General features: G+C 32.4%; 2 protein-coding genes across 5 annotated transcripts; one reads left to right on the top strand and one right to left on the bottom strand.

Moving 5' to 3' along the window:
* Window positions 1-4,964: 4,964 nt before the first annotated feature.
* Window positions 4,965-23,958, bottom strand: LOC145325763 (uncharacterized). 3 transcript variants are annotated; one of them, XM_080168710.1, is made up of 8 exons: window positions 23,874-23,958; window positions 13,932-14,032; window positions 13,422-13,532; window positions 12,992-13,159; window positions 10,325-10,485; window positions 9,762-10,089; window positions 8,145-8,198; window positions 4,965-6,720 (listed from the first exon to the last, which is right to left on the bottom strand). In XM_080168710.1, exons 4-8 carry the CDS (start codon window positions 13,026-13,028, stop codon window positions 6,602-6,604), a joined length of 699 nt encoding a protein of 232 aa, XP_080024836.1. In that variant the 5' UTR covers window positions 13,029-13,159; window positions 13,422-13,532; window positions 13,932-14,032; window positions 23,874-23,958; the 3' UTR covers window positions 4,965-6,601. The 3 variants fall into 3 exon arrangements, with proteins under 3 accessions (XP_080024836.1, XP_080024837.1, XP_080024838.1); XM_080168711.1 differs by having other exon boundaries at window positions 12,992-13,104; XM_080168712.1 differs by having other exon boundaries at window positions 12,992-13,049.
* SCOT (Succinyl-CoA:3-ketoacid CoA transferase) lies at window positions 16,166-26,353 on the top strand. Of its 2 annotated transcripts, XM_080168707.1 has the most exons (18): window positions 16,166-16,263; window positions 16,799-16,882; window positions 17,172-17,295; window positions 17,793-17,899; window positions 18,198-18,250; window positions 19,042-19,159; window positions 19,547-19,708; window positions 22,334-22,390; window positions 22,623-22,719; window positions 22,929-23,063; window positions 23,348-23,418; window positions 23,882-23,933; window positions 24,215-24,297; window positions 24,687-24,785; window positions 24,971-25,000; window positions 25,240-25,371; window positions 25,649-25,768; window positions 26,260-26,353. In XM_080168707.1, exons 1-17 carry the CDS (start codon window positions 16,210-16,212, stop codon window positions 25,730-25,732), a joined length of 1,542 nt encoding a protein of 513 aa, XP_080024833.1. In that variant the 5' UTR covers window positions 16,166-16,209; the 3' UTR covers window positions 25,733-25,768; window positions 26,260-26,353. The 2 variants fall into 2 exon arrangements, with proteins under 2 accessions (XP_080024833.1, XP_080024831.1); XM_080168705.1 differs by having other exon boundaries at window positions 25,649-26,353.
* Window positions 26,354-27,218: the final 865 nt, after the last annotated feature.

Below are 27,218 nucleotides of genomic sequence, written 5' to 3'. Positions count from 1 at the left end.
ATTCTGAAACAATATATTTATATTTTTACTGTGTTGTGCTTTATTATAAAAACAAAAAATGACAAAATCCATAAGTAGAAATTTCAGAATATAGAGTAGCTAAGCTACTAAAAATTGAACTAGATACTTTAAAATACAATTTGTCTAAAGAAACAGTGAATTAATAATGCACGATTTAAATATGTATATTTAGTACGTTATTTTCATGTATTATAGGATTATTTTACCTAAAAAAAATTGAGAAGTTACTATTTATAAGAAAACCCACTCCAATTTTGCACATCATTAAGATTCAAACACATATAACAGTATAAATAAACTTTGATAAGGCATAAATAATACGATTTTGATGAACAGTTTTTGTTCTGACAATTATATAGGTATAGATAAATCCAAATAAAAATAAACATTTTTAAAATGAATATATGTAAGTATAACATGTGATGTAATAATAAAAAAATAACAGGTTGATGCTAATATATACAAATGTTTGCAATTATGTTTTTTAAGGATCTAATAAGAATTAAACAATATCAAAACTTAACAAAAACAAGAAACACAACATCCATAAAGAGAAACGCACTAAAAAGTCATGGAAATACAGACAAAGTGATTTAAAGAGCAATGTTCATAGTTCATATATAAATCAGAAAGGGGGGGGGGGGGCGAAAGTGACACTTTTTGAAACCAAAACTAAAAGTCAACAAAGGAACTCAACTAAAAAAAGAGTTACAGGTCTGAGATTTTGCATGGCAGTTGCTTTATAGGGGTAAAATATGGAACTGTGAAGAAACGGCAGCGCAACCGCCGAAAACCGCCGTTTCCCGCAGAAATTTTTTTGCCATTTCTCGGCGATTTTCGGCGGTTGCGACGCCGTTTCATCACAGTTCCATATTGTACCCCTATAAAGCAACTGCCATGCAAAATGTCAGACCTGTAACTCTTTTTTTAGTTGAGTTCCTTTTACTTTTAGTTTTGGTTTCAAAAAGTGTCACTTTCGCCCCCCCCCCTTATTGGAAAAGATATCTAAACCTAAACATGTATTTTTATGTGTTTTAATATTTATATTATCATAGAATGACTGACAAGACAGACAGACCAAGTACATATATATATATATAGATTGGTACAGGGAATCTTCACATAAATTCAGCCGTCTATCTGGAATAGCAGCCTAGACTATGATTTCCAACAGAAAAAAGACCTATTTAACTAATATTTAATACCATCACAATGTTTTTCTTTACAAGGGGGTAAGGTAGGAGACAATGGATCGAATATTCAATTTTTAGGAGTCTCAGAATTTGGGTACTGGCTTATGCTAATGTCGTATGGGTGAGTTGCACTTGGACTGAACAGTCAACTTGTCAACTCAAGGCCAGACTCTTGGTCCTTCACCTCATACCCGTGGTACAGTAGATTACAGACAACCAACTCTCTGTGATGCACGACCTTTGTCTGAGAAGTCCTAACTGTGCATGGTAACGAGTTGCGCCTGTTTTGGGCCAAGGCATTCCCCCCACTCTAACTATTTACGTCGCGCATCTGACATAGTAGCAGTGGGAACCATTTTTAACGTCTTTAGTTATGACGCGGTGTCGGTCCGAGATTCGAACCTAACACCTTCCCGACGACGAGCGGATGCGCTACGTGTTGAGCCACGGTCGCGGGGTGGGTACTGGCTTAAAGGGAATGTGTAAGAATTTAGCAGGTTCTGACTGACTTTGGGTACTAGCGCATCATTGCCGCTAACTCGCTGAGTTAGTTTTGAATATAGCAGACAAGTATAAATAAAATCAATTTCTAGCAGACGGCGGGTTTTAACAATTTTTTTTCTCTCCAAAAAATATCATTTCATAGATAAACACTTTGTTGTGATATTTGTGTAATAATAAACAATCTAAGATCCCTTAAGTTCAATTCTTGTATTTAGTGGTATTTTAAAATTTACATCAATTGATATGTAAGATTAATTTAACTTGTATTAACCTATCCCTATATTTAAAAATCATATATTAAATCATTTTAGTTAGGAAATAGAAGAAGTTAAAGTACAGTGGTATCGAAAGTCAATCAAATACTATTAATTATAAAAGTATTTTAGAAAATGAGAGCGAGATTAAGTTTACTTCCATGGACCTTTCCCTACAACAAAATCTATAGTATTAGTCTTTTTCCTCATTTAACATGTTTTCGTCTATTCAAAGAAAGAATTAGAAAGTGTTAACGCCAGGGATCTTAAGAGATAGGACAATGGACGATAAATAATTATACATCCCCAATTGTAATTAACAAAATTATCTATAGATTGAATTATTGGTTGAAAGGTTTGAACACTACTAGCTTTTAACCAACCAATGAAAAGTACCCAAAGTTTTAAACAACGAATAACATAACGTGGTTATAAAACTTTGGGTACCAGTGTAATTTAAAGTCCAATATTCCCTACTTTCTATTTAAAGTACACCAGATAAAGGAAGTTACATAATTCCAAACAAGTTTCTTTAACAGCTATGTTTGGGCCGTGCAATCGTTTTCACAAAATGTTTTATTTAGATCTTAAAAATTCAATTTTGGACAAAAAGTTTGTACTCTTATTAGATAAATTTATGGTGCTTCTAAAATGGATGTAGAATACACGTGTATATTATGACAGGAGAAAAATTTCGTCAATTACCTTTTCAAAAATGGAAATCATTTATTAGTCAGTTCGTTCATCCAGTAATAGGGGAGGGGATGGGGTAAAGGATGTGGAAGGGGAAAATTGTTATTTTAGCCCGCTGCCTGTTGGAACTTATTAGAGAATATGAAAATCTGACTTAAGATGAATATTCCAAGTAATAGTATATCCATTTTACTTAAGTGTTGAGATAAATATTTGAGGGTAAGTGGTTTTAAAATTTTGGCGGCGTCTGTGGCACAACATTTAGTCATTGTCTTTTTTGTATTTAGTTTCAGAGATTGTAGAAGGAGTAGGTAGATAAACTAAATAACTAGATTTTAATTTTAAAGAATAGAAATCAATTATAACAATATCCAAAGTTCTTTCATTCGTTAGCTTAAAACTTGGGTACTTTTGTCAAAAGTGTCCAAACTTTTTGACCAATAATTTTGATTTACAGAGGGGTATTTTTTATCTTTGAATTTTTAACTGCCATTGTTCCTTCTCTTTATTGGTAAAGAATCAGCAGGTTAGTTTTAATCATAATTTTATTTGTGGAGAAGACAATAGTTATTTCTCGCATCGTATTATAAACAGCTTTCCGCGGATATAGAATGTACAATTATGAGATTAAAACTAGTTTTTTAAGCCCCAAAGTGCCGGAGGCACCGGCTAAAAATACTGGTTTTGATCTTATGATTGTACATTTTTATATTCGTAGAAAGCTGGATATTACACGATGCTAGACATAGTTTTATCGTATGGATGAGAACCGGTTCTTATCCACCGGATTCGAATAAATACGAGAAATAAAAATATTTGTAGACACAAGGATAGGTGAATGGAGATAAGTTAATTTTCCCTCCAATTCTGTAAAGTCCCGTGGTTAAAATAAATAAAACAATAATCTCCCTTTTATATAAAAAATAATTTTTATTTTGGTACTTTCCTGATTTAATATGTAGAAAATTTTAAAGAGGAAATCTAGATTTGTCCTGTTGGGGGTCAATAGGCATCAAAATAAACAGGATTCTTTTAATTCGTGTATTTTCTTCAGATATCATAAGTGATAAGACTCACATTGGTGGATAAAATGATGTACACCCATAATTTAATACCACCCCTGCTGAAGATGAAAATCATTGGTTGAAAAGTTTGGATACTGATAATTAAAACAACTTTAATTACCTAATATTTTAAAATTTAAAAAGGGAACGTGTTTAAATAACTTTAATAAAGTCCAATGTCCCCTCCCTCCCTGTTAGTTCCCAAAAGTTGAGTATGTTTTCTTTATTGATAAGCTATCAAATCCACATATTTTCAAAATCACCAAATTTTTCTTAATTCTATTATACAAAGAAGTAAATATTTTTTTTGTAGCTTAAAATTGAACTATTAAAATGATTGAGTTATACTTATTAAGAAAGCTTCGATAAGGTCCCAGGATAGTTTTAGGCTATTTTACTACTCTGATATATTAATATTTACCTAGCGGAAATGATAGAACACCTTCTTTGTTGGTTAGATTAATCTTCTAAATTCGATGAAGCGTTAAAATAATTGGCAAACTAATCACAACTTTGGCGGATTTTTGCAGTCCAGTAAAATGGCAAAAATACACTAGAATTTGATTCTTGTTTAAAAGTCTGTAGCTTAATACTTCCCTAACTGATAGACCGTTATATACCCACCATGGACATATAAAAAGGTTCACTGTAAAGAAGAACCATAACGGTCAATCAGTTCATCATCATCATCAGGCGCATCTCAGTTAAAAAGAGAGATGCGCCTGATGATGATGATGAACTAATTGACCGTTATGGTTCTTCTTTACAGTGAACCTTTTTATATGTCCATGGTAGGTTTATAACTATTTTTGGGGATTGGACAACCCCCCATCTCAAAAGAATAGAATTTTTTTGCTTTTTCTTTTACAAACTAAATTTTAAAGTTATAGGTCAACTTCCTCTCCCCTTCCTCCCGCCTTTGATTAAGTACCCACCCCTTGAAGCCTCTAGGGGCATATCCGCTAGTGCTAAGATAAACTATTAAGCTGTTAATATCATATAATTGACCCTCTTTAGAACCCAACGTTAAGTTTTAAACAAAATTTCAAAGTTTAAATTCCTATATTTGTGTTTCAGGCTTACATACAAACTTTTATACCTATCCTTTAAATGTTTCCTATAATTTGATATTTGGGAATTAAATAACGCAGCAACAATAAAAATAATGTGAATGGGAGGTTTAGCTTCCTAATATCTTAATATCAAGCTACTTTACCTATCATATAATGTATGTATCTGAAGTTCAAGAACAATTTTGGTTCTCTGTTTAGGTAAGCTTCACATAGATGCTATGATTGTTCTAGGCTATTCTGCTTTCAGAATAAAGTCTATTTTTAGTCTCCCTAGTCCTTCGAATACAGATACCCTCGATGCTAGGTCGTAGATACTAGTTATCAAAAAGTAATAATCTAAAAAAATTGTACTTTATAACATTAACTAGCGGCTTCGCCCCTAGCCTCTAGGGGCTTTGACCCAAGAGGTGAACAAAAAAAATTTTTGGCGAAATTCGTAAAAGGACCAAGGAAATCTTCAGCAAAAAAAAAAAAAGGAAAAAATAAGGGGGGATTTTTGTTTGTTTTTTGGGGGGTTGGGGGTGTTACACCCCCAAGAAAATAGCCTAAAACCACCACAGGACCAGTAGGTATATTCCCTGAAGAGTAGAATCCAATCGGTTCAGTGGTTACCGAGATCTGAAGGGACGGACAGACAGACGGACAGACAGACAGACGGACGGACGGACAGACATCATTCTACTTTGTATTATAGATAAATTGCTTTTTAACTAACTTACACTATAAACAGACGCTACTCTGAAATTTTATGATTCTTGTTATCAGAAATTATGAATTTACATTATTTATCTTAATAACCGCCTTGTTGTTATTTGTTATTGGAAAAAAATCCTAGTACGAAAATATACATACATATTTTGGTATGACTACATTTGAGCAAAAAATTCTTAGGCAAAACTTCAACAAAAAAAAGCTAGATAATGTGATATAACAAAGATGAAAATAGTTAAAAAGTTAAAACAGGGATCTAAAGGAATAATACATTGTGCGATAAATTAATGATATATCCCCATTGATGATAGACCAAAATACACCTTGTATAGATTAGAATCATTGAATGAAAAGATTGAACACTATTAAGTTGGAATCAACCAAAAAAATTCAATTCGAATATCCAAAGTTTTAAAGACAACGTGCTGTTAAAATATTGGGTACCAGCTCACTAACATACCCTTTTCATGTAGTAGCTTCACTACTAAAAATAATTGCTATTTTTGCAGTAATGAATTTACACTGAAATTTTTGGGGGCTCGGCTGTTATCATTTCACACACTTTTAGAAAAGGGGAAATTAGAAACTAAACTGCACTTTTAGCTTCCCTAAACATAGAAAAGGAGAATTCAAGTTTTTCAGGGATAAATATTGACTTAATATTTTTAAATAATAATAATTGACTTTAAAAAATCCTCAAATAACCTGCATAAAACTTTAATTTAAGCTAAAAAAAATTCACAAAAAAAATCTACGAAAAATATTGACCCCTGTCTCAATGCGTAAATACATGCTTCACTTTTAAGGCTCAACTACGAACTTTTCTCCCAGTAAGCAACAGGCTAAAAAGCACTAGTATATGTGTGTGTGTGTGTGTGTGTGTGTTGTGTGTGCGTGTAAGCGCATGAAATCAGCTGTGAGTAAGTTTCATCCTATTATAGTGACAAAAATATGTTTTTTTGGGCATACTCAAAAATGGTGAAAATACGAAACCAAAGTTATTTTACTATCCTAAAATGCTTGCATAGTATTAGTTGTATCATATTAGTTGTATAATATAAAAGTAAAAATAATGTTATCTATAATTATCAGCTTTCTAGAGATTTGATATGTTGTGAGAAGTCGGCCATAACTCTGTCATTTCTGTCCAGGATATTGTTGAGCAGCGTAGCAAGCTCTTTACGTCGGAGTTTCTGCTCTGCCATACCTGAAATCATTAGCGTTTATTTTCGACATTAGAGACCTTAAGGGATAAGACAATGGACGATAAATTTATACAATATACAGAGAAAACTGGTGATGAAAAAACCAGCAAATGAGATACTGTGCCTTTTAGACTTTGAGTACAAGTTTAATTTAAAGTCCATTGTCCACTCCCTCCCTCAATGTTCTTTACGTTATTAAAAGCGAAGCTTTTCTATAATTAGGGTCGGTCCGTCCGTCCGTCCGTCCGAGATAGATAGCTTTTATTCGTTAATTTAGGCATGTTAGAATTGTCCTATCGATTTCAAACTTTGCATGATGATTCCTGTAGTAGTTGGGTACGATTTAGAAAGCGTAGCAACTCTATAATCATTACCAGAATGTCCGTACGTCCATTTTAAACATGTTGATTTTTCTACTTTTTTAACAACAAATTTTCAAGTGTTTTAATTATCCGTTTGATCTGATTTTTGGTATATTGATTCCTGGGACAACAAAGAACAATATTTTAAGCGAAGAAACTCTATAATCAAGTCTAAAAATGTAAGTATGTCCATAAACATTATCCTGTTTTTAAACAGTTTTTCAACAAATTTACCTACAATTTTGATTCTACATTTATGTTCTGATTTTTCAGTTCAGATACTATACAAGTGTTAATGTCTGTTTGTCCTACCGTTTCAGTGCTTCGCTTTTATGGATGTTGTCATCCTTGTTCTTAAAATGAATTGACTGATGACAATAATTGAAATAATAGAGCAAAGCTACATACTTCAGAATAAGGGGGGGAGGGGTTCTGACACATTTGCGTAAACCTGGTGCATAGACATTATCTTTGGACTGAGAGGATAGGTTATTAAAGATAAAATCATTCTTATATGGTGAATTTTCCCAAGTTTTAAGATTTTTTTGGATAGGCCTCCAGGTTCCGGAGCTCCAGGCCTCCAGGTGTTCTAAGTACAGGTAAAAATGAAAAAAAAAAGTTACAGGTCAACTTATAAAACAAAATATGCATCTTTTTAAATATTATTCACATATTTGAAGAAAAAAGATGCATGTTTTGTTTTATAAGTTAATTTGTAACTTAAATTTTATTTTAAATTTTTACCTGTACAGAGACCATCTGGAGGCCTGGAGCTCCAGAACCTGGAGGCCTATCCAAAAAATCTTAATACTTGGGAAAATTCACCATATAAAAATGATTTTATCTTTAATAACCTATCCTCTCAGTCCAAAGATAAAGTCTACGCACCAGGTTTACACAAATGTGTCAGAACCCCTCCCCCCCGTATCCAAAAATCCATAATTCCAGCATTTACAAATTCAATACCTATATGGATTAAGATATAAACCATTTTTAACAAACATCTAAATTCATAATTATTTTGTCTTCGCTCCAATTTCCAAGAATATATAAATATTTAATACCTGGATCTATTTGCTGTTGATCAAGATTCTCCAGGCAGCGCATTAACAGCTCACCTAAATAAAATTTGAAACTCATATTTTCTATAATTGAAAATCAGGGAGGGAGAGTGGACATTGCACTGTAAATTTTACTGGTACCAGGATTGTCATATTGGGCGGGCGCTTTTGGGCGGGCAGTTTTGGGCGGGCGGTTTTGGGCCGCCCAATATAAGGTACTTTTGGGCAGTTTTAGGCACCCCCCCTTTTAGGGGGAGAGAAAAAGGGGAGGGGGTTAAAAAAGAGGGGGGGCGGGCCTATTTTTTGGGTGATATCCTTATACTAAAGTAACAGGATGTGTGTCTTTTTGTTTGTGTGTCTGTGTGTTTGTACCAAAGGATCTCGCTAACCGCTGAACCGATCGGGTTCTCCTTAACAGGGTAGCTTCTCATAGGTTCTGGGAAGGTTTATAACTATTTTGGGGGAGGGTACCACCACCCTCCTAAGAGAAATCGCCCCTAGAAAAAAATTACACTCCCCCCAAAAACTTTTTAAAAAATTTTTTAAAACTAAAAATGGGGGGAGGAAACCCCCCCCCCCCCAAAAAAAAAATTATTTCTCTCCCCCCCCCCTCCCAATTTTTTTTTACTTTTTCTTTTTAAATCTAATATAATAATAAAGTTGGATTATCAAATTTGACTCTCCCCTCCTCAAGTGCCCCTAGAGGCCTCTAGGGTCGTAGCCGCTAGTTAACTATATAAATTAGTAAGCTTTTTTTGTATCTAGAGAACCGCTGAACCGATATGGTTCTCCTTTCCAGTGGAGCCTTTATAGGTCCTGAGATGGTTTTAGGCTATTTTATTTCTAATAATAAGTCTAGGTATGGTTTTAGGCTATTTTATATCCTTTTTAAATGCTTTTTACGACATTTGCCCAAAAAGGGTGCCCAAAACCACTTTTGGGCGCCCAAAACCCGCCTAAAACCCTTTTGGGCAATTGGGCCGCCCAATATAAAAAAAAGTGCCCAATTCGACAACCCTGACTGGTACCCAAAGTTTGCACGGATTTAAAAACTTTGGATACTTCTGTTTATTCTGTTTGGTTGGTTTTAAACCCTAAATGTTCAAACTTTTCTACCAATATCATTGTCGTAAGCTCGTAGTATAACCTACTTAATATGAAATGAACTGAACATACTTACAATTTTAGACTTTTTTATGCTTATTATTTTATTGTCACAATAATCACAATTTTATTTCAATTGAAGATTAGGCCTTATTAGGCTGGGAATCGAGCAGAGTTGATACACTGAAAGGACGGACACACACATAGAATCGTTAACGTATAAAATCTTTTGCTTTTAAAACAAGAATAGTTATTTATCGCATCGAAATATAAACACCTTTCCACGGATATTAAAATAAAAACATATAAGATTAAAACCAGTTTTGTTAACCCGATGACTCGGGCTGACAAACTGGTATTAGTTTTATGATTTTTATTTTTATATTCATGGAAAATTGTCTGTAAGGAGATGCTATACATGATTTTTAAGTATGGCTAAGAACCAGTTCTAAACCAGCGAATATTTATCGGTTTCGAAGCCATACAGGAAATAATTTTTAATAATAAAAACCTTACCTTGAACACCCGCAGTCTTCTTGTACCCCTTAATCTCCTGCACAGCCTCCTGGCTGTGGCGAATATTTCTCTTCAATTGGCTAGTTTTATCCTCCAGTGACCTCACTGTCTGAGATATCTGCATACTTTTGGCTTTTATATTATCTAGCTGTGTATCAATAGCATCTACTTTAGTGTCATGATTATCACTAACTGTAGCAGGAACTCTATGGGCAGAAGTATGAGCCCCATAATCACTGCTAGTTGTGCTAAATTGTTCAGAACTCTTATTTGTAACCAGAATCTTACAGTTATTAGGAATCCTAGCTTGGCTGAAGGTTATATGGCCCTAGTGTACAATGGATATATTATTATGTGGATGTTACACCAGATTTTCATGTTCTCTAGTAAATTGAAACTCGCAGCGGGCTAAAATAACGATACCCCACAAATTACACCCAACCCATCCCCTTCCATCTACTGGATGAACGAACTTACTAATCAATAAATTTCATGTTAGAAACCTAAATTGACAACAATGTCTCCCCTGTCCTAATATCCACGTACATTATATATCCATTAACCTGTACAGGTATCGGTTTCCCGTTAATTAGAATGTTAAGGTCCCTTTCAGCAATGTTCAGTGCTTGGCTGATCTTCTGCTTGAGTTGATCGATGGTCGAGTCTTTGTCGAGTTTCAGTGTGAGTTTGTGGGACCCGTATTTGATGTGTACCATGAAGTCCTGATTTTTGGCAGATTATTTAATGTTGTGTTCATTACAATCTTAGGAATTTCAATTATTTTGCCACCAAAGGGATGCCCGCAGCAAAGACATAGAATGTAGGTAGAAGTGTCGGGTTCGAGTCGGAACAGCGTCATGCGTTAAAATGTGTGCCAACTCCTGCTATGCCTGGTACGTAACACTAAGAGTACCTAACAGTTGAAAAATATTATAATCAAAGTTAAAACTCCCAGAAAAATGTCGTATAATCAAAGAGGAACCTCACAAAAGTGATCCTATATGGCTAAAACAGAAAGATTTTTATATTTTTAGATTATAAAGCTATTATTTGAATATTTATATATAATGATTTGAGTTTAAAAATGTAAAACAGTCTTTTTCTTTGTTTTTAAAAGATCAAAAAAAAGATTATTCAAAAAGTGCATTTTTATTCCAAACACATTTTATATTTAAATATTCAAAAGAAAAATATACAAATAGAGCCTTTGATATCAAAATTAGTTTAACTTTAAACATCATGCTTGCGGTAATTTCAGGGATCTTAAGGGATAAGACAATGAACGTTATATTGTTAAAAAATATATAAATTTTGGACACTTCTAGTTTTGAACCAAACAAATGTAAATTCATTAAAAGCAGCCAAAGGTTTAGAGCCAACGAATAAGATAATAGAGTTATAAAACTTTGAGTAACAGTGTAATTTGCAATCCAATGTCCACTCATTCTCTTGGTATTTTACTGAACTGATACGTGCGTGAAAAGCGGTGCATGAATTTTTAACTCTAGGGGGTTGTTTATTCAGTAGGGAGAAGGGCCGGGGGTGTATAAACATGTTATTCATTCGAGTAGAGGTGATTGGGAAATTTTGGCCATTCCCTAATTTTTCATATGGATATGGGTGGGTGGGGGAGTTTACACCGCTTTCTACGCACGCCCCTGTGCATGCATGATATGCATAAAAAATATTTAGTGATATTGTGATGAAAAGAAAATAATTTAAGTGTAAATTGCCTCATCTTATACCAACCAGCAGAAAATTGATAAGAATAGATATAATATATCTAGATGGTCAAACTGGCCCCATAACTCATCAAACCTTTGTTTTACCCAATAAAAAGCTTTATGTTAATAAATACGACTAATTATAGCTGACAAATTATAATAATGCAAACGAAATTAAAAAATCTTGCACTTTCATACAAAAATCAGTACACATTTCATCCAACAACATTGCCGGATTCTTCCACTGTTATACTATTGGGGGATTTGGAGAGTGTGTCTCTAGATTATCTATATTAATGATAAGAAAGGATCAACCGAAAATTGAATTCCTATTTGTTTCCTAATTTCCGAAGTTGTACCATAGATAACGCAACTATTGCAAAAGCCAATTTCAGCTACATCATAATTAATTTAAAAATAAATAATAAGACGACTTATTATAAATTCAAAATTTAAATTTTTCAAATTTTGATTTTTTTTTGGAAGTTTGAAGCTTTTTTGGCTTGTAGTAAATATTGAGATAGGATGAGGGTGATACGTACAAAATCGAAAACTAGAATTTAGCTGACCTAAGAAAGGTATGGATTGGATAAACCAAGAATGGATTAATCCTAAAAGTTTTTAGGGGATAGAATCAGTAACTATTTGATTAAGAGTCCCATAGTGACCATATTAAATATTGTCACAGAATAAAAAAATTAAAGAGTTTGAAGAAAATCTGTATTAAGTAGCTAGGTACTTTTTTGGATATTGAGACTGTAAATTATATTAAATTAAAACACATTATTTTATATTGTACATCAATATATCTTCAATTGTCGTATCCATGTTAAATATACTTTAAAGAAACATCCCTTAGTAACCTATATCTCCATGTTCATGTGAGGCATGGTTTGAAGAAAAGTTATGATGAAATATTCATTGAATTGTGTTGATGATGCAGTTAATACTAGGGATTCAGGGATGGGACAATGGACAATAAATTGATGTACATCCCCAATGATGATAAACAAAACAATTCCTTCTGTAGATGGAAATTGTTAGATGAAAAGTTTGGATAATACTAGTTTGAAACCAACCAGTCAAAAATTAATTAAACTACCAAAGTTTTTGAAACATCGAATAAAATAACAAGCCTATGACACTTTGGGTACCAGTGTAATTTACAGTCAAAGCCCCATCCTCCCTGAGTTAAAACAAACTTTTAACAGGAAAAGACAAAGTTTTTGGTTTTGATTGAGAAGAATAGGCAGTTGCAGGAACTTAAGGATAGGAAAATGGCAAAATATTCTTCTAAATTTTTTTTGTGAAGGAGGATAATTTTTTCTAGGGGCGACTTATCTTGGGAGAATGATGGTTACCTCCGCCAAAATAGACCTACAGAAGGTACATTGCAAAGGAGAACCATATCGGTTCAGCGGTAAGCGAGATCCTTCGGTACAGATAGACAGACACACAAAGATCATGTTACTCTTATATTGAAACAATAAACAACATTAAATTCCTTGTTTTGTATGGCAACGCTTCGTGGGGTCCACATCATTATTCTATTTACTTTATTTTTCTATGCAAGATTCTAGTTTAATACAGATTATTGTCGTTTTCTATGCTGTATTTTTCTATGAAAGATTCTTATTTTACACAGATTATTGCTGTTTTCTATTCTTTATTTTTCTATGAAAGATTCTTATTTAGCACAGATTATTGTTGTATTCTAAGTTTTATTTGTCTATGGAACCATTCTCGTTAATCTTAACAGGACATTGAATTATATAGACGAAGAGTAATGTTGCTAGGAAGTGTAATGAGGGTTTTTATTAAAGTGGACTGATATCTATCAAAATAAAATGATTTGAAATAGGTTATGAATCTGTTACATTGACTGTTCGATAGCTGCATATAAAAACTATTATTCCTAAGAAATAAGAATCTTTGCCTGTTTCAAGTTTGGATAGGTAGGTAGATTTGTAAATATATCTAAACAAGTTTCACTAATTCTTCGTTCAGTTTTCTGGATATGATTTCAGCCTGTGATTTGGCAACTAGTCTGAAATAACAACAATAAAAAAATAATCAACAGGATACTCCCCAATGAAGATAAACAAAATTTCCCCTTCTCCACATAAAAAGTATTAAAAAATTGTACACTGAAGTTTTTATTCTCCCAACCAATCGGGATTTAATAAAAGTAGATATCAAAATTTTTTAAGCCAACAAAAATACATTCTTAAAACTTTGGGTACTCATATAATTTACAGTCCAATGTCCCCTACCTTATTGGGTTATATTAATAAATTTGAAGACAGTAACCTACAACATAAATAATTAAGGTGTAAAGTATCTCAAGAAGGGAGGGGACATTGGACTATTAATTCCACTAATGCACAATGTTTTATCATCTTGTTTTCGTATTCGTTGTCTGTAGAGTATCTACTCTATAACTCACCTTGTCCATATTTTAAACAGAGTAATGAGTAAGCAGGGTATAATGAATATGAAAGCATGTACCAACTCGATATCAAAGTAGTACATCATTCTCAACAATACCTGAAAAACATGAAATCTTTAAAACTTTCTAAGTGGTGCTTTTACTCAAATTTTTTTCTTGTTTACCGAAACCACCTCTCCTTTTTTTAATGTTCGAAAAAACTTGATAGTTCCTATTAACCTTGCATGGTGGCCTTATCCCAACGTGGTTCTATACCTTTACTTAACCTAACTTAGAATAAGAAGAAACAATTTTTTTTCCAAAAAGTTTGCAATATCAGGAGAGAAAACTGCCATTAAAGTTGTTAGATTTGAGATAGGTCTACAATTTTAAGAAAGTTTTATATTAGATCATTACAGCATCGAATGATGGAAGAAAAAAACTATAAGGTAGCTTGCGCTTTTCATTATTAGTTTCAATATTAAATTGTTTTCAATAAAATAAAATAAAGCAAAGTAAATTATAAGAGAGGCATATTAAAATATCTAAATATAGAGCCTAAGCAGAATTGGTCTATAAGAGTTTAGTCTATTATCTGAAGCTGTAAAGTGGATGGGTTCATTTTCAGGGGGGTTAGTTGGTAAAAGGGGTGTGTATTCAATTCCATATATCGTCACTTCTGCCTAGTGTTTCATATTATTAGCAGGAAGAAACAATAGCAAATAATAAAATACATGGGAGTGTTTAATCAATAATAGGGCAAATTGTAGGGGGCAATTTTTGTTGTTGTAATAATATGCGGATCTGATGATTTTACAAAGTGATACATGTGCAGAAGTGAATTCACACCTTCTAAGTAGCTTATCGCGAGCGGTCAAACTAAACTGGAATCACATTGATCATTTTTTATTCAGTTCAAATCTGACTTTTGTAAATGTTTAACTTGTTAATTAATAAATTAAAGTGATTTTCGATTATTAAAACAGGAGAAAAATTAATGCTTTTATATTTAATACAGCTAATACTAAATGGCCTAAACCCATTCCGGGACATATATGAAGTTGCAATCTGACTTTGGTGAATGTGAAACTTGAAAATCAATAAATTCAAGTGATTTTTGATTAGGTATTAAAAAAGAAGAATAGATATTTATCGTTTTATAGACAGCTAATAATAGTAATAACCCCGGGCTTATAAAATTGGTATTGTTTTTATGATTTTAATATTAGTGGAAAATTGGATGTAATACGGTGCTGTAAATAATTTTTCGGTAATGCTAGTTAATTCTACGACAAACAGTATTATTTGATTTAATGACAACTAGTGATCTAAAGTCTAAGGACAAAAATAGTCTATAGCAAACCACCACCGACTTGAATGTAAAAATAATTACCATTAGGTAATACTTTATATATTAGGATTCGTCATTAATAAATATATACAATTGAATTATAACAAATCCTAATATATAAAGAAGTATTTTTTGTTTGTTTAAAGCTTAAGATCTCTAACTACTGAACCGATTGGGTTCTATATTTTAGTCAAACCTTGCATAGATTCTGTGATGGTTTTAGGCTATCATTTTCAGATTTAAGTCGTTGTGTGATTTTAAGCTATCTTTATATCCCCTCTCTGCCACTTCGAATTCAGAGCCCCTGAATGTTAGGGGCGTAGCCACTTGTAAATATTTAAAGTCACTGTGCTTTGAAAACCTGATTTTTTTACTGCATGCAAAAAAATAAAACGATTCACTTTATGAATGAAAAAAAATTATAAACATTAAAACTTCATTTACACTTGACTTTGACAAGTTAAACTGAACTAGTTTAAGTGATCACTAAAACAGATGTTGAATTAGTACATTAATTTAATAATTACCTCATTTGTACCTACTTTGTTAACTAATATTATTATTATGTACAGTGTGTTTTTTGGTTGGGTAACATGAAAATTATTTGTGAATTTGACAAGGTTGAGAGAAACAAATATTTTTTCTTGTAATAAGTACCTACCTACTTAACTGTGAAATTAATTAAATTACATAATTTCAAAAATAATGCAAATGTTCAGTGGTCATAAGAAAGAAAAGAAAATAAGACAGTTAAAAAAAGATCACGAAATATGTATAAAATGACTTTTGTAGCTTTATCGACATACTGACGGAGCAAGAAGAAGCAGCCGATAAACTCACATTTTCCCACACAGCGTTACGGACGGAAAGACAAATGAAATTAAAAAGTATCTTCGCCACTAAATATAATACTATATTTCAGACTGCATTTATCTTTGTATTAAAATGCTTCCCTTACAACAGTGCTCAAGATTAATTTGGAATGTCAAGAAACCAGTGGTAAGCTAATTTTTAGTAGCGCAGCTACTATTTTGAGCTTTGAGACGTCTGTATGTCTGACACTTGATACAAAGTAACTACTAGAGGGGACATTGAACTGTAAAATTACACTGGTTTCCTAAATATCTGCTACTTCTTCACTAATTTACCTTTACAACAAATAAACAAAATTCATGTAGCTGTTTAAAATGCTTGACTAGGTACCTATCATTTAAACTTTACATTTAAAAAATATATTACAACATTAATTTATACATTTCGACAATGGATTTTATTGGTCAGTTTGTTCATCCAGTAAGAAGGAAGAGGATGGGGCTATGAGGGTGGACGGGGGGGATCATTATTCTAGCCAGATACAAATTTTAAGGTGTAAGATCCAGGTAAATTAATCCAATACTCTGCTAATATTATTTTGATTTTCTAGACTCTTGATTTTAGCAGATACCTATCCACCACTCATTCCTTGTTTGCACCTGATTTTCTAAACTCTGCGCCTAATAAACTATACTTTGCTGATATTATGTTAATTTTCTAGACTCTGGATTTTAGCAGATACTTATCCACCACTCATACTTTGTTTGCACCTGATTTTCTAAACTCTGCTGAAGAAGCTTTAAAGGTTAGTGTTCAAAATAAATCATGTTCTACAAAGTTTAGTTTCCCTAACTTAACTGTGTCAGTCTATCTGTATGTATGCATGGCTTTGTGTACATTGAAAATCTCGAAGTGCATTTTTGTAAATTTTAAAGATTTCATATATTGTTTGTTATAACAACTAAATATGTAGGTATATGATTTTTGATGTCTTAATTATGCAGAGAAAGAGTATGTACGTTTAAATAGTTTTAGTAAAAGAAAGATAAAAAAGCTCTGATGGTAATCTTTTTAAAACATATTCTATTGTACAGGATGTGTCAAGTGGATCCAAACTGTTGGTTGGTGGATTTGGCCTGTGTGGTATACCTGAAAACCTTATTTCTGGGCTACTCAAATCTGGAGCTAAAGATTTAACTGTTGTCAGTAATAATGCAGGTCAGTATGTTTTTTTCCAACACCCCCCCCCCCACACTATACCATTTTATCTTTTTACAAGTATATTTCATATCTTTGCAATGGATATTCCAGGAGTTTTTTTTATCTTTACTTGACCTAACATAAAATAAGCATACAAATTACTTTATTTCTGTTCTTAAGGGTAATTGTTATTGTATCTTTAGTTAAAAAAAACTTGTTTTACAGACTTTTTCATAAACTTAATTCTTAGAGCCTTTCCTAAAAAATTCAATTCTTTACTACACCAGACCCCAAATTTTATCATAACATTTTCTTATTTGTTGGCTTAACAACTTTGGGGATTTTTAAATTGATTTTGATTGGTTGGTTTATTAAGTTGAGTGTCCAAACGTTTCAACAACTAATTGTAATCTACAGAAGGGTCAATTTTGTGTATCGTCATTGAAGATGTACATTAATTTATCGTCAATTGTCTTATTCCATTAGATCCTTTGTAATTATATTTTTTATATTAGGTGTTGATGATTTTGGACTTGGTTTATTACTAAAGCAAAAACAAATTAAGAGGATGATCTCCTCCTATGTTGGAGAAAATGCTGAGTTTGAGAGACAATACCTACAGGTCACCCTTTTACCTGAATCTTACTCATGTTTATCATGTACTCTAATAAAGTGAAACTTGTAACTGGCGAAATTAATAAACCACCTCTTTTACCCCATCCCTTCCCCTCCTAATTGATGAACGAACTGACCAATAAATGATGTCCATATTAGCACCTTAATTGACAACAATTTTTCCCTGTCATAATATCCATGTTTATCCTATATCCATTCTCTTTAATAACCCACTTCTTTACATGCCAGTTTTGATTAAATCAAAACAAACTTTTTTATTGATTGATATTTTTTTGTGCTTTTAGGGAGAATTAGAGGTTGAGCTTACACCCCAGGGAACCCTAGCTGAAAGAATCAGGTTAAAGATGTTTAAATTTTCATAAGAATACTATTTCAAATGTGGCCTTCTAGAGAGTATAATATTAAATAGAAAATGGTTTACACTAAATACTAGCGGCTTAGCCCCTAGCCTCTAGGGGCTTTGCCCAAAGAGATCATTTTAAAAAATAATAATAAAGTACTACTGGTGCTGCTCATAGTCTAATGTGTTCTCAAGAAAATTACTACTGGTGCTTCTCATATTCTAATGTGTTCTCAAGAAAAAATAAATTTTGGGTGGGGGGGAATTTTCATTTTTTTGGGGGGGTGGGGGTGTCCCACTCCCCAAGAAAATAGCTTAAAACCACCACAGGACCAATAGGTATATACCCTGAAGAGTAGAATCCGATCGGTTCAGTGGTTACTGAGATCTTAAGTTTCAGACGGACGGACGGACAGACAGACATCAAGCTACTTTGTATTATTGATTTATTGATTAAAAAATTTTCCCTGTTCTGCATGGATAACTAAAAATTACAAGAACCTATTGTGCACTGAAACCTCCTAACCAAAAGTTTTAATATTTGTTAATAAGGGGGGAGGTTATTTTTCTATTTCCAACCCCTGCAGTAGGCCCTACACCTGCGGGGCCTATACCTTTAGTGCCTCTAACCTGCAGGGCTGCACTGTACCCAATAAAACTTAACTAAACTTAATTAACTAAATGATAAATCACATGCTTTCCTCCATACATTTACTTCAATTCATTTCAAAATAAGAAGAGGTTAGAGTTGATTAGGAATGTTATCATAATTATCAATATTGCTACAGGGCTGGGGGTGCTGGTATCCCAGCTTTCTTTACACCTACTGCTTATGGTACTCTGGTCCATGAAGGTGGAGCTCCCATTAAGTACAATTCTGATGGAACTATTGCTATTCATTCAAAGGTAATTTATAAATTAAAAGGTATCAATGAAACAAAAGTTTTAGTGGTTTCCCTTAAACATATTTCTTAACTACTGAGCAATTGCAGAGCTCTTTTAAACTTTATTTCTCCTAACCTAACCAATACTTCGTTTTCCCAAATGATTGTGGTCCAGATGCAAAATTAGATAAAATACCAATTAATCCGAAGTGAAATATAAGTAATACAAGCCAAAAAGTTTCTTCAATTTTCGAATTATAAACCTTTACCAACCAAAAATTATAAAAAAAGTTTTGGAATGTTTCTTCTTTTAATTTGTGTTTTGTTAGTTGGTTTATATAGGTATTATCTATTGATCTTAACATGTTGTCCTGAATAAAAGATGGGTAAAAGAGTAATTCTTATTTAGAGGAGGGAAGAAAGAAACTTTAATGGAAGAAACTATATCATGGAAGAGGGTATTACTGGAGACTTTGCCCTGGTCAAGGCTTGGAAAGCTGATAAAGCTGGCAATCTGATTTTCAACAAGACTGCTATGAACTTTAATCTTCCTATGTGCAAAGCTGCTAAGGTATAATAACATTCTTTTGCTTACATTAAGACACTTTAAGGTTAAAGGATTATTAGTTGGACTCATTCCAATAAAAAGAAATTTTTTGGAATATTTTGTCATTTAGATAAATAAATATTTAGTCAAGAAAGATACCTATTGAATCATTACCTTTAAAAATCTTTTTTTGATACAAATTCCAGTGTGGCCACAACCAAAAAAATACTGATACTGAAGAAAAAAAAGGAAATACTGAAAATACTGAAACCTAAAATAAGAAAAAATACTGAAAATACTGAAGAAAAAAAAGGAAATACTGAAAATACTGAATCCTAAAATAAGAAAAAATACTGAAATATTGAACAAAAAAATACAAATACTGAATAAGTATTTTTTTTATATGATTCCTCATTTCAAAATTTCATATATCATACCTTTATAATTTGGGGGATATTTTAAAGACCTTTTAATTTTGCCTCTTAGATTTTCTTGCACCAATTAAGCATAGGCTTTATCTTTGGACTTAGAGGATAGGTTATTAGAGATAAAATCATCCTTATATAATAAATTTTACCAAGTATTAAGATTTTTTGGATAGGCCTCCAGGTTCCGGAGCTCCAGGCCTCCAGGTGGTTTCTGGACAGGTAAAAAATTAAAATTTCTTATTTGAAGAGTTAGAGGTGAGTTTATAAAACAAAATAAGCTTCTTTTAATATATTATTTACATATTTCAAGAAAAAATTACAATCGGCCTACAGGTTCAGGTGCTGCAGGCCTCCAGGTGGCCTCTGGACAGGTAAAAAATTAAAATTTCTTATTTGAAGAGTTAGAGGTGAGTTTATAAAACAAAATAAGCTTCTTTTAATATATTATTTACATATTTAAAGAAAAAATTACAATCGGCCTACAGGTTCAGGTGCTGCAGGCCTCCAGGTGGCCTCTGGACAGGTAAAAATTAAAATTTCTTATTTGAAGAGTTAGAGGTGAGTTTATAAAACGAAATAAGCTTCTTTTAATATATTATTTACATATTTAAAGAAAAAATTACAATCGGCCTCCAGGTTCAGGTGCTGCAGGCCTCAAGGTGGCCTCTGGACAGGTAAAAATTAAAATTTCTTATTTGAAGAGTTAGAGGTGAGTTTTTAAAACAAAAAAAGCTTCTTTTAATATATTATTTACATATTTAAAGAAAAAATTATAATCGGCCTCCAAGTTCAGGTGCTGCAGGCCTCCAGGTGGACTCTGAACAGGTAAAAATTCTAAATTTCTTGTTTGAAGATCTAGAGTTGAGTTTATAAAACAATATAAGCGTTTTTTTAGATGTTATTTGCATATTAAAAGAAAAAATTACCATCAGCCTTCAGGTTCAGGTGCTGCAGGCCTCCAGGTGGCCTCTGGACAGGTAACAAAAATAAAAATTTCTTATTTTAACAGTCAGAGGTACGTTTATAAAACAACATAAGCTTCTTTTAACATATTATTTAAATATTTAAAGAAAAAATTACAATCGGCCTCCAGGTTAAGGTGCTGCAGGCCTCCAGGTGGCCTCTGAAGAAAAAATTACAATCGGCCTCCAGGTGGCCTCTGGACAGGTAAAAATTTTAATTTTTTACCTGTCCCGAGACCACCTGGAGGCCTTCAGTACCTGAACCTGGATGATGATGGTAATTTTTTCTTCAATTATGCAAATAACATCTCAAAATACGCTTATATTGTTTTATGAACTTATCTCTAGCTCTTCAAATAAGAAATTTATATTTTTTACCTGTACAGAGGCCACCTGGAGACCTGCAGCACCTGAACCTGGAAGCCGATGGTAATTACTTCTTTAAATGTGTAAATAACATCTAAAAATACGCTTATATTGTTTTATAAACTTACCTCTAGCTCTTCAAATAAGAAATTTATACTTTTTACCTGTCTAAAGGCCACCTGGAGGCCTGCAGCACCTGAACCTGGAGGCCGATTGTAATTTTTTCTTTAAATATTTAAATAATATATTAAAAGAAGCTTATTTTGTTTTATAAACTCACCTCTAACTATTCAAATAAGAAATTTCTATTTTTTTTACCTGTCCAGAAACCACCTGGAGGCCTGGAGCTCCGGAACCTGGAGGCCTATCCAAAAAATCTTAAAACTTGGGAAAATTCATTATATAAGGATGATTTTATCTCTAATAACCTATCCTCTAAGTCCAAAGATAAAGCCTATGCTTCCTGTTTACGCAAATGTGTCAAAACTTCCCCCCCCCCCCTTATTATTATGCTAATTATGGTTGTTGTCTAATTAAATTAGTACCTATTCTATTATTACCATAAAAAAGCAAAATTAATGTACAAAGTTATAGGGTAATTCAAAGGAAAGTAAAGTGAGGCGCGAAGCGCCGAAAAAAATCTGACATCAACTACTTAAATAAACATCTTATTTATGCAAATTTTTTTGGAATTTAAGAAATAATGAAAATACTGAATCATGAAAATTTCCAAAAACTGAAAAATACTGAAGAAAATTTTCAAATACTGAATATTCAGTATTTACTGAAAATACTGAAGCCCCAATTTCCAAATACTGAAGAATACTGAAGAATTTCAGTATACTGAAGAATATGGCCACGCTGAAATTCCATTAATTTTTTTTTCTATTTAGATTACAATTGCTGAGGTGGAAGAAATTGTCGAGATTGGTGAACTTCCTCCAGATCAGGTAAATTTAATTTTATTATTTACATTAACATGTAAGTCATTTTGACTATTACCTAAAAATTTCGAGTCCTGCAAAAATATCAATATTTACAAACTTAGAGCTAGATTATTTTGATTAGTGAGTATAAGATATTATATATTTAGGAGATGTTAGTCTCATTTAGATTATAGATGGTTTTTAGAACTATTTGTGGAACTATCATAAAACTTGGTGTGAACAAATTTATTTTTAGATCCACATTCCCTCAATCTATGTCCAGAGAGTTATCAGAGGTGATATGTATGAAAAGAGAATTGAAAGAATCACTCTAACCCAGCCAAAAGAAGGAGGTGAGTGATTCAATTTTTTAAATACATACATCTAATAGACCAATGCAATGATATTGCTAAAAAAATCAATTTTTGTACCTATTGTTTAAATATATTTGACACAAGAGATATGTTAATTTTCTACTCTTTTACTTCAACAATTAAACATTATACCTAAGTATAGGGGACATTTTATGTGTTATTTGCTGAAACAAGTTTTCATGTTTTAGCATCAGACAAGCCTATGTCAGCAGCAGCCAAGATGAGAGAGAAGATTGTGAGGAGGGCAGCCTGTGAGTTTAGGGATGGCATGTATGCTAACTTGGGCATTGGTATGCCTATGCTGGCCTCAAACTTTATCCCAGGTTAATATTTTATAATATTTTTTGTGTGTTAAATAGGTACCTAATAAAAAAAAGTATTTAAAGATGTATTTTTCAAAAATAGCTAAACTAGGACTCTTTTTTTTCTGTCCTAATAAAAACAAAGCTAATATAACTTAAACAAATTCAAATAACAATCATCTTTTCTAATACATTATATTATGTGTGCAATCTTGTGTAATTGTATGAAAACTTATTTTTATTCCTTTCCAATATTGTTGGCTTGTTAGTGTTTCATTACATATAGACTAATATTTTTAATTTAGATAACATGACTGTTCATCTGCAATCTGAGAATGGTATTCTTGGTCTTGGCCCCTTCCCCACTAAAGATCAGGTTTTCCTTGTTTTTCAAATACTTATCTGTAAAAAGCTTTCTATGGAAAGAAAATGAAACAAGTAAGAAATTTTTCATAAGTAGCTAATCCCATAATCTTGAAAATATTTGTGAAAATATCAAGATCAGTCAAACAGAAAAAGAATTTTTCTTTTTTTGATTCTTGCATACTTACATTTGGAACAAACAACCAAAGAGAAGAATTGTTACATGATTAAATAGGATTTTTGAAACCTTACTTAAAGCCTATTACTTGAAGTATTTTCATGCAGGGTGGGCATACAAAAAAACCACCCAAAAAAACCCACCCAGGGTTTTTTTAAAAACCCAATAAAACCCCCATAAAAACCCTTAAAACCCTGGGTTTTTAAGGGTTTTTGGGTTGGGTTTTTGGGTTGGGTTGGGCTGGGCTTTTTAAAAAAAACCTGGATTTTTCCCCACCCTGAGTATTTTACCTTTAAAGGTTGACCCAGATCTGATTAATGCTGGCAAGCAGACAGTCACAGCCATTCCAGGTTAACATTTCAACTTGATACTCTGAAAATATTTTAGGTTGATTAAGTTTCTAAGATTTTGTGTGTCTTACCGTCTTTACACAAGTGATTAGATGACAATTAGAAAAAAAAAATTGTTTGGCATGAATTTAGACTAGATAATTATTGTTTGATATAGACTATTTTATCTAACCTAAAGTGTCTTTTAATCACATATGTAAAATGGCCAAAGAAATGGTGGAAAATCTATTCAAGAGTAACAAAGTAATTTCAATTTAAATTGATATTACATCTCTTCTTAGGCTCTTCCTACTTCTCCAGTGATGAAAGCTTTGCAATGATCAGAGGTGGACATGTTCAGCTGACTATTCTTGGTGCTATGCAGGTACAACATTTTTCATGAGAGCATATTCATTATTGTCCGACATTTTGGCTTTGCTTGATCCATGAGAATAAGTTTTTTATGAGACATAATTTATTTTATTAAATGAAATTTTGGAGGGTGAAATTCTTTTCAATAATTAAGTTTATTCTAATTAGACAGAAAATATGTATTTGAAGGTAAAGACAGAATAGTTGGAGACCCCTATTTTAGAGGCCTCTAGGACCATACAAATGAGAAAATACAAAACTTAAAAATAATAAAAATTAAATTAAAAACCCCATTGTATTACATTTCAAGGATGTGTACAATTAAAATAATTTGGACTTAAGATACCAAACTCTTAGCATCTTCCTTTATTATTTCATATTGTGGATTATGAACAATTTCAGGTAGCCAAGAATGGAGATCTGGCCAACTGGATGATTCCTGGTAAGATGGTGAAGGGAATGGGTGGTGCTATGGATCTGGTGGCTGCTGCTGGAACTAAGGTTGCTACGCTAGGACACTCTTTATAATTTTTCATACCTGGCAAGGTTTTAAACTAAAATAGATTTGCCTACCATCTGAACCCTAAAATCCTGATATATGTTGCTGTTTTTATTACTATTGTATACCTATCATCAATAAAAATATCTAGGTAAAATTCTTTAGATTATTTTTTTTATTATTTTAGGTTGTTGTCACCATGGAACACACAGCAAAGGTAATCAACTTTTCCACAATTTGATGTCTTTAAGATTTTTAATGAATAATTTTAATCTACAAAATTTCTAGAAGCGAAGCTACTCTATAATTCAATATATACGTTTGTCTGTCAGTCATTCCGCAAGCTATAAGGAAAATATGTTTTGTCGTTAATGCTTTTCTTAGATTTTTTAGGCATTTTCTCTTTATCTGCTCTATAACCCTCTTATATATGTTGATATCCTTATTTTTCTGCAGGGAGGTGCCCACAAAATTCTGGAGAACTGCTCACTGCCCCTGACAGGCAAGGGTTGTGTTGACATGATCATCACAGAGTTGGGTGTGTTCAACATTGATGACAAGGGACTTACACTCATTGAAATTGATCAGGTAAATAAAGGGTACTATGAACGAACGAGAGCAAATGATGTTTAGCACCTTACTGCAATGATGTTACAATTAAACTTTTTATTAACATAATGCTATTGTAGAACTGCAGTTTTTAATTAATAATCAATAGGTGATTATATATATTAAAAAGTTTGCATTAGTTAGGTGTCTCTTAGAGTCATAAATATGTAAAATTTATGTCAACGACAGACAGACGGAGGGGACTTTAATATAGCTACGCTGCTAAAATTTTTCTTTAAACTTTATTTTTTTTAAGGACACAAATCTTGAGGCTGTAAGAGCCGCCACTGGAGCCAAGTTTAATGTTGCTGATGACCTGAAACCCATGCTCCAAATTTGAAAACAACAATGCAATGAGCTTTAATCAGGGATATAGGGATAGGACAATGGACGGTGAATAATCCCCCTAAATTCATTCCATTCATTCTAATTCCATACTTTTGGAAATATTAATGGATTTTCTATTTCTGTCAATGTTAAGTGGGTTAAATTAAGCCCTTAAAAAATACACTGTGCAAAAATCTGTAAAAAAAATTTTAATTGAAACTACACTCAATCATTTTCCCTTTGAAAACCTGTCTTAAAAAAAAGATTAATTCATGTTTGGGTAAAAGATTATACTATTGTCCATTGTACTTTCCATCCTTGGCTTTAACATCATGGAGGGATGGGACATTGGGCTGATTATTACACTAGTCCAAAAGTTTTATAATAACGTTTATTCGTTGGCCTAACAACTTTGGGGACTTTGATTGTATTTTGGTTGGATGGTTCATTAGGTAGGTCTATCAAACGTTTTAACCACTAATTGTAATCATCATTGGGGATGTAAATCAATCTATCGACCATTGTCTTATCCCTATATAGATCTCTGCTTTACTATAAATATTTTAACACATCACACTATGTAATCATATAAGTAAAATTTTTTTATATCAAATAAATGTTAATTTGTTACCTATTAGATTTTTAAAATCAATGATACTAGTAATATAATGTCCGTCTGTCTGGTACAAAAGATCGTAGAAATTACTGGGTAGATTGGTAAACATTATAAGAATCTTTATTGATTATGCTACATTACAATAAAATTACACTCTCAAAATTGAGGTTAAAATCAACAAAAAATCATATTCATTATATTCGTTAAATAATATCGTAACTTTTAAAAGCACCTGTTCTTTTCTCAATAACATAATGCTTTTGTTAAAAACAAATTATAAATGTTCTTAATGATTTACATCTTTTAATTAAAAACCTTACAAGATTTTCACGTAATGTTTGTGATGATTTTAATTTAGACAGGGAAGCAGGTTTGGCATATCGGGCGGGCGGCTTTGGGCCGCCCTTTATCGGTCCCCGGTATGGTTTTAGGCTGTTTTATATCCTTTTTATAGGGTAAAGTTTTGAGGTTTTGAGGTATTTTTTTGACCACCTTCATTAAATGACATTTTTCTCCATGTTCTAATCGACTGACAGAAAAAAACATAAAATCAAATTTGTTCCTTATTAAATTGCCTACAAAAAAGTATAAAAAGAAATTTTTAGGGTACTTATTGGGTCTTAAAGTCGGACGACAAAAAAATTTTTTTTCGATTTTTTTGCTTCGGTCGGAAAAACGGTAAGTTGGACAAAAACTGGTAAGAGCTAGAGCTTAGACGTCTTCAGGGGACTTATTAAGAATCTAATAGGCTATCCATTTCCGTTTAAAACTTTAAAAAAGCTTGTATAGTTTTTTCTTAAATCGACTAAAAGTGAAGCGGGCCGAATTCGGTTTTTTCACTTTTTATACTAACTTTTTCAATTTTATATAAAAAAGTGAAATT

This window comes from Acartia tonsa, chromosome 8, assembly GCF_053477335.1.
Source record: "Acartia tonsa isolate MP-2025a chromosome 8, ASM5347733v1, whole genome shotgun sequence".
NCBI lineage: Eukaryota > Metazoa > Arthropoda > Copepoda > Calanoida > Acartiidae > Acartia > Acartia tonsa.
Note: the sequence above shows the minus strand (reverse complement) of the source record. Positions and strands in the feature narration are given on the sequence as shown.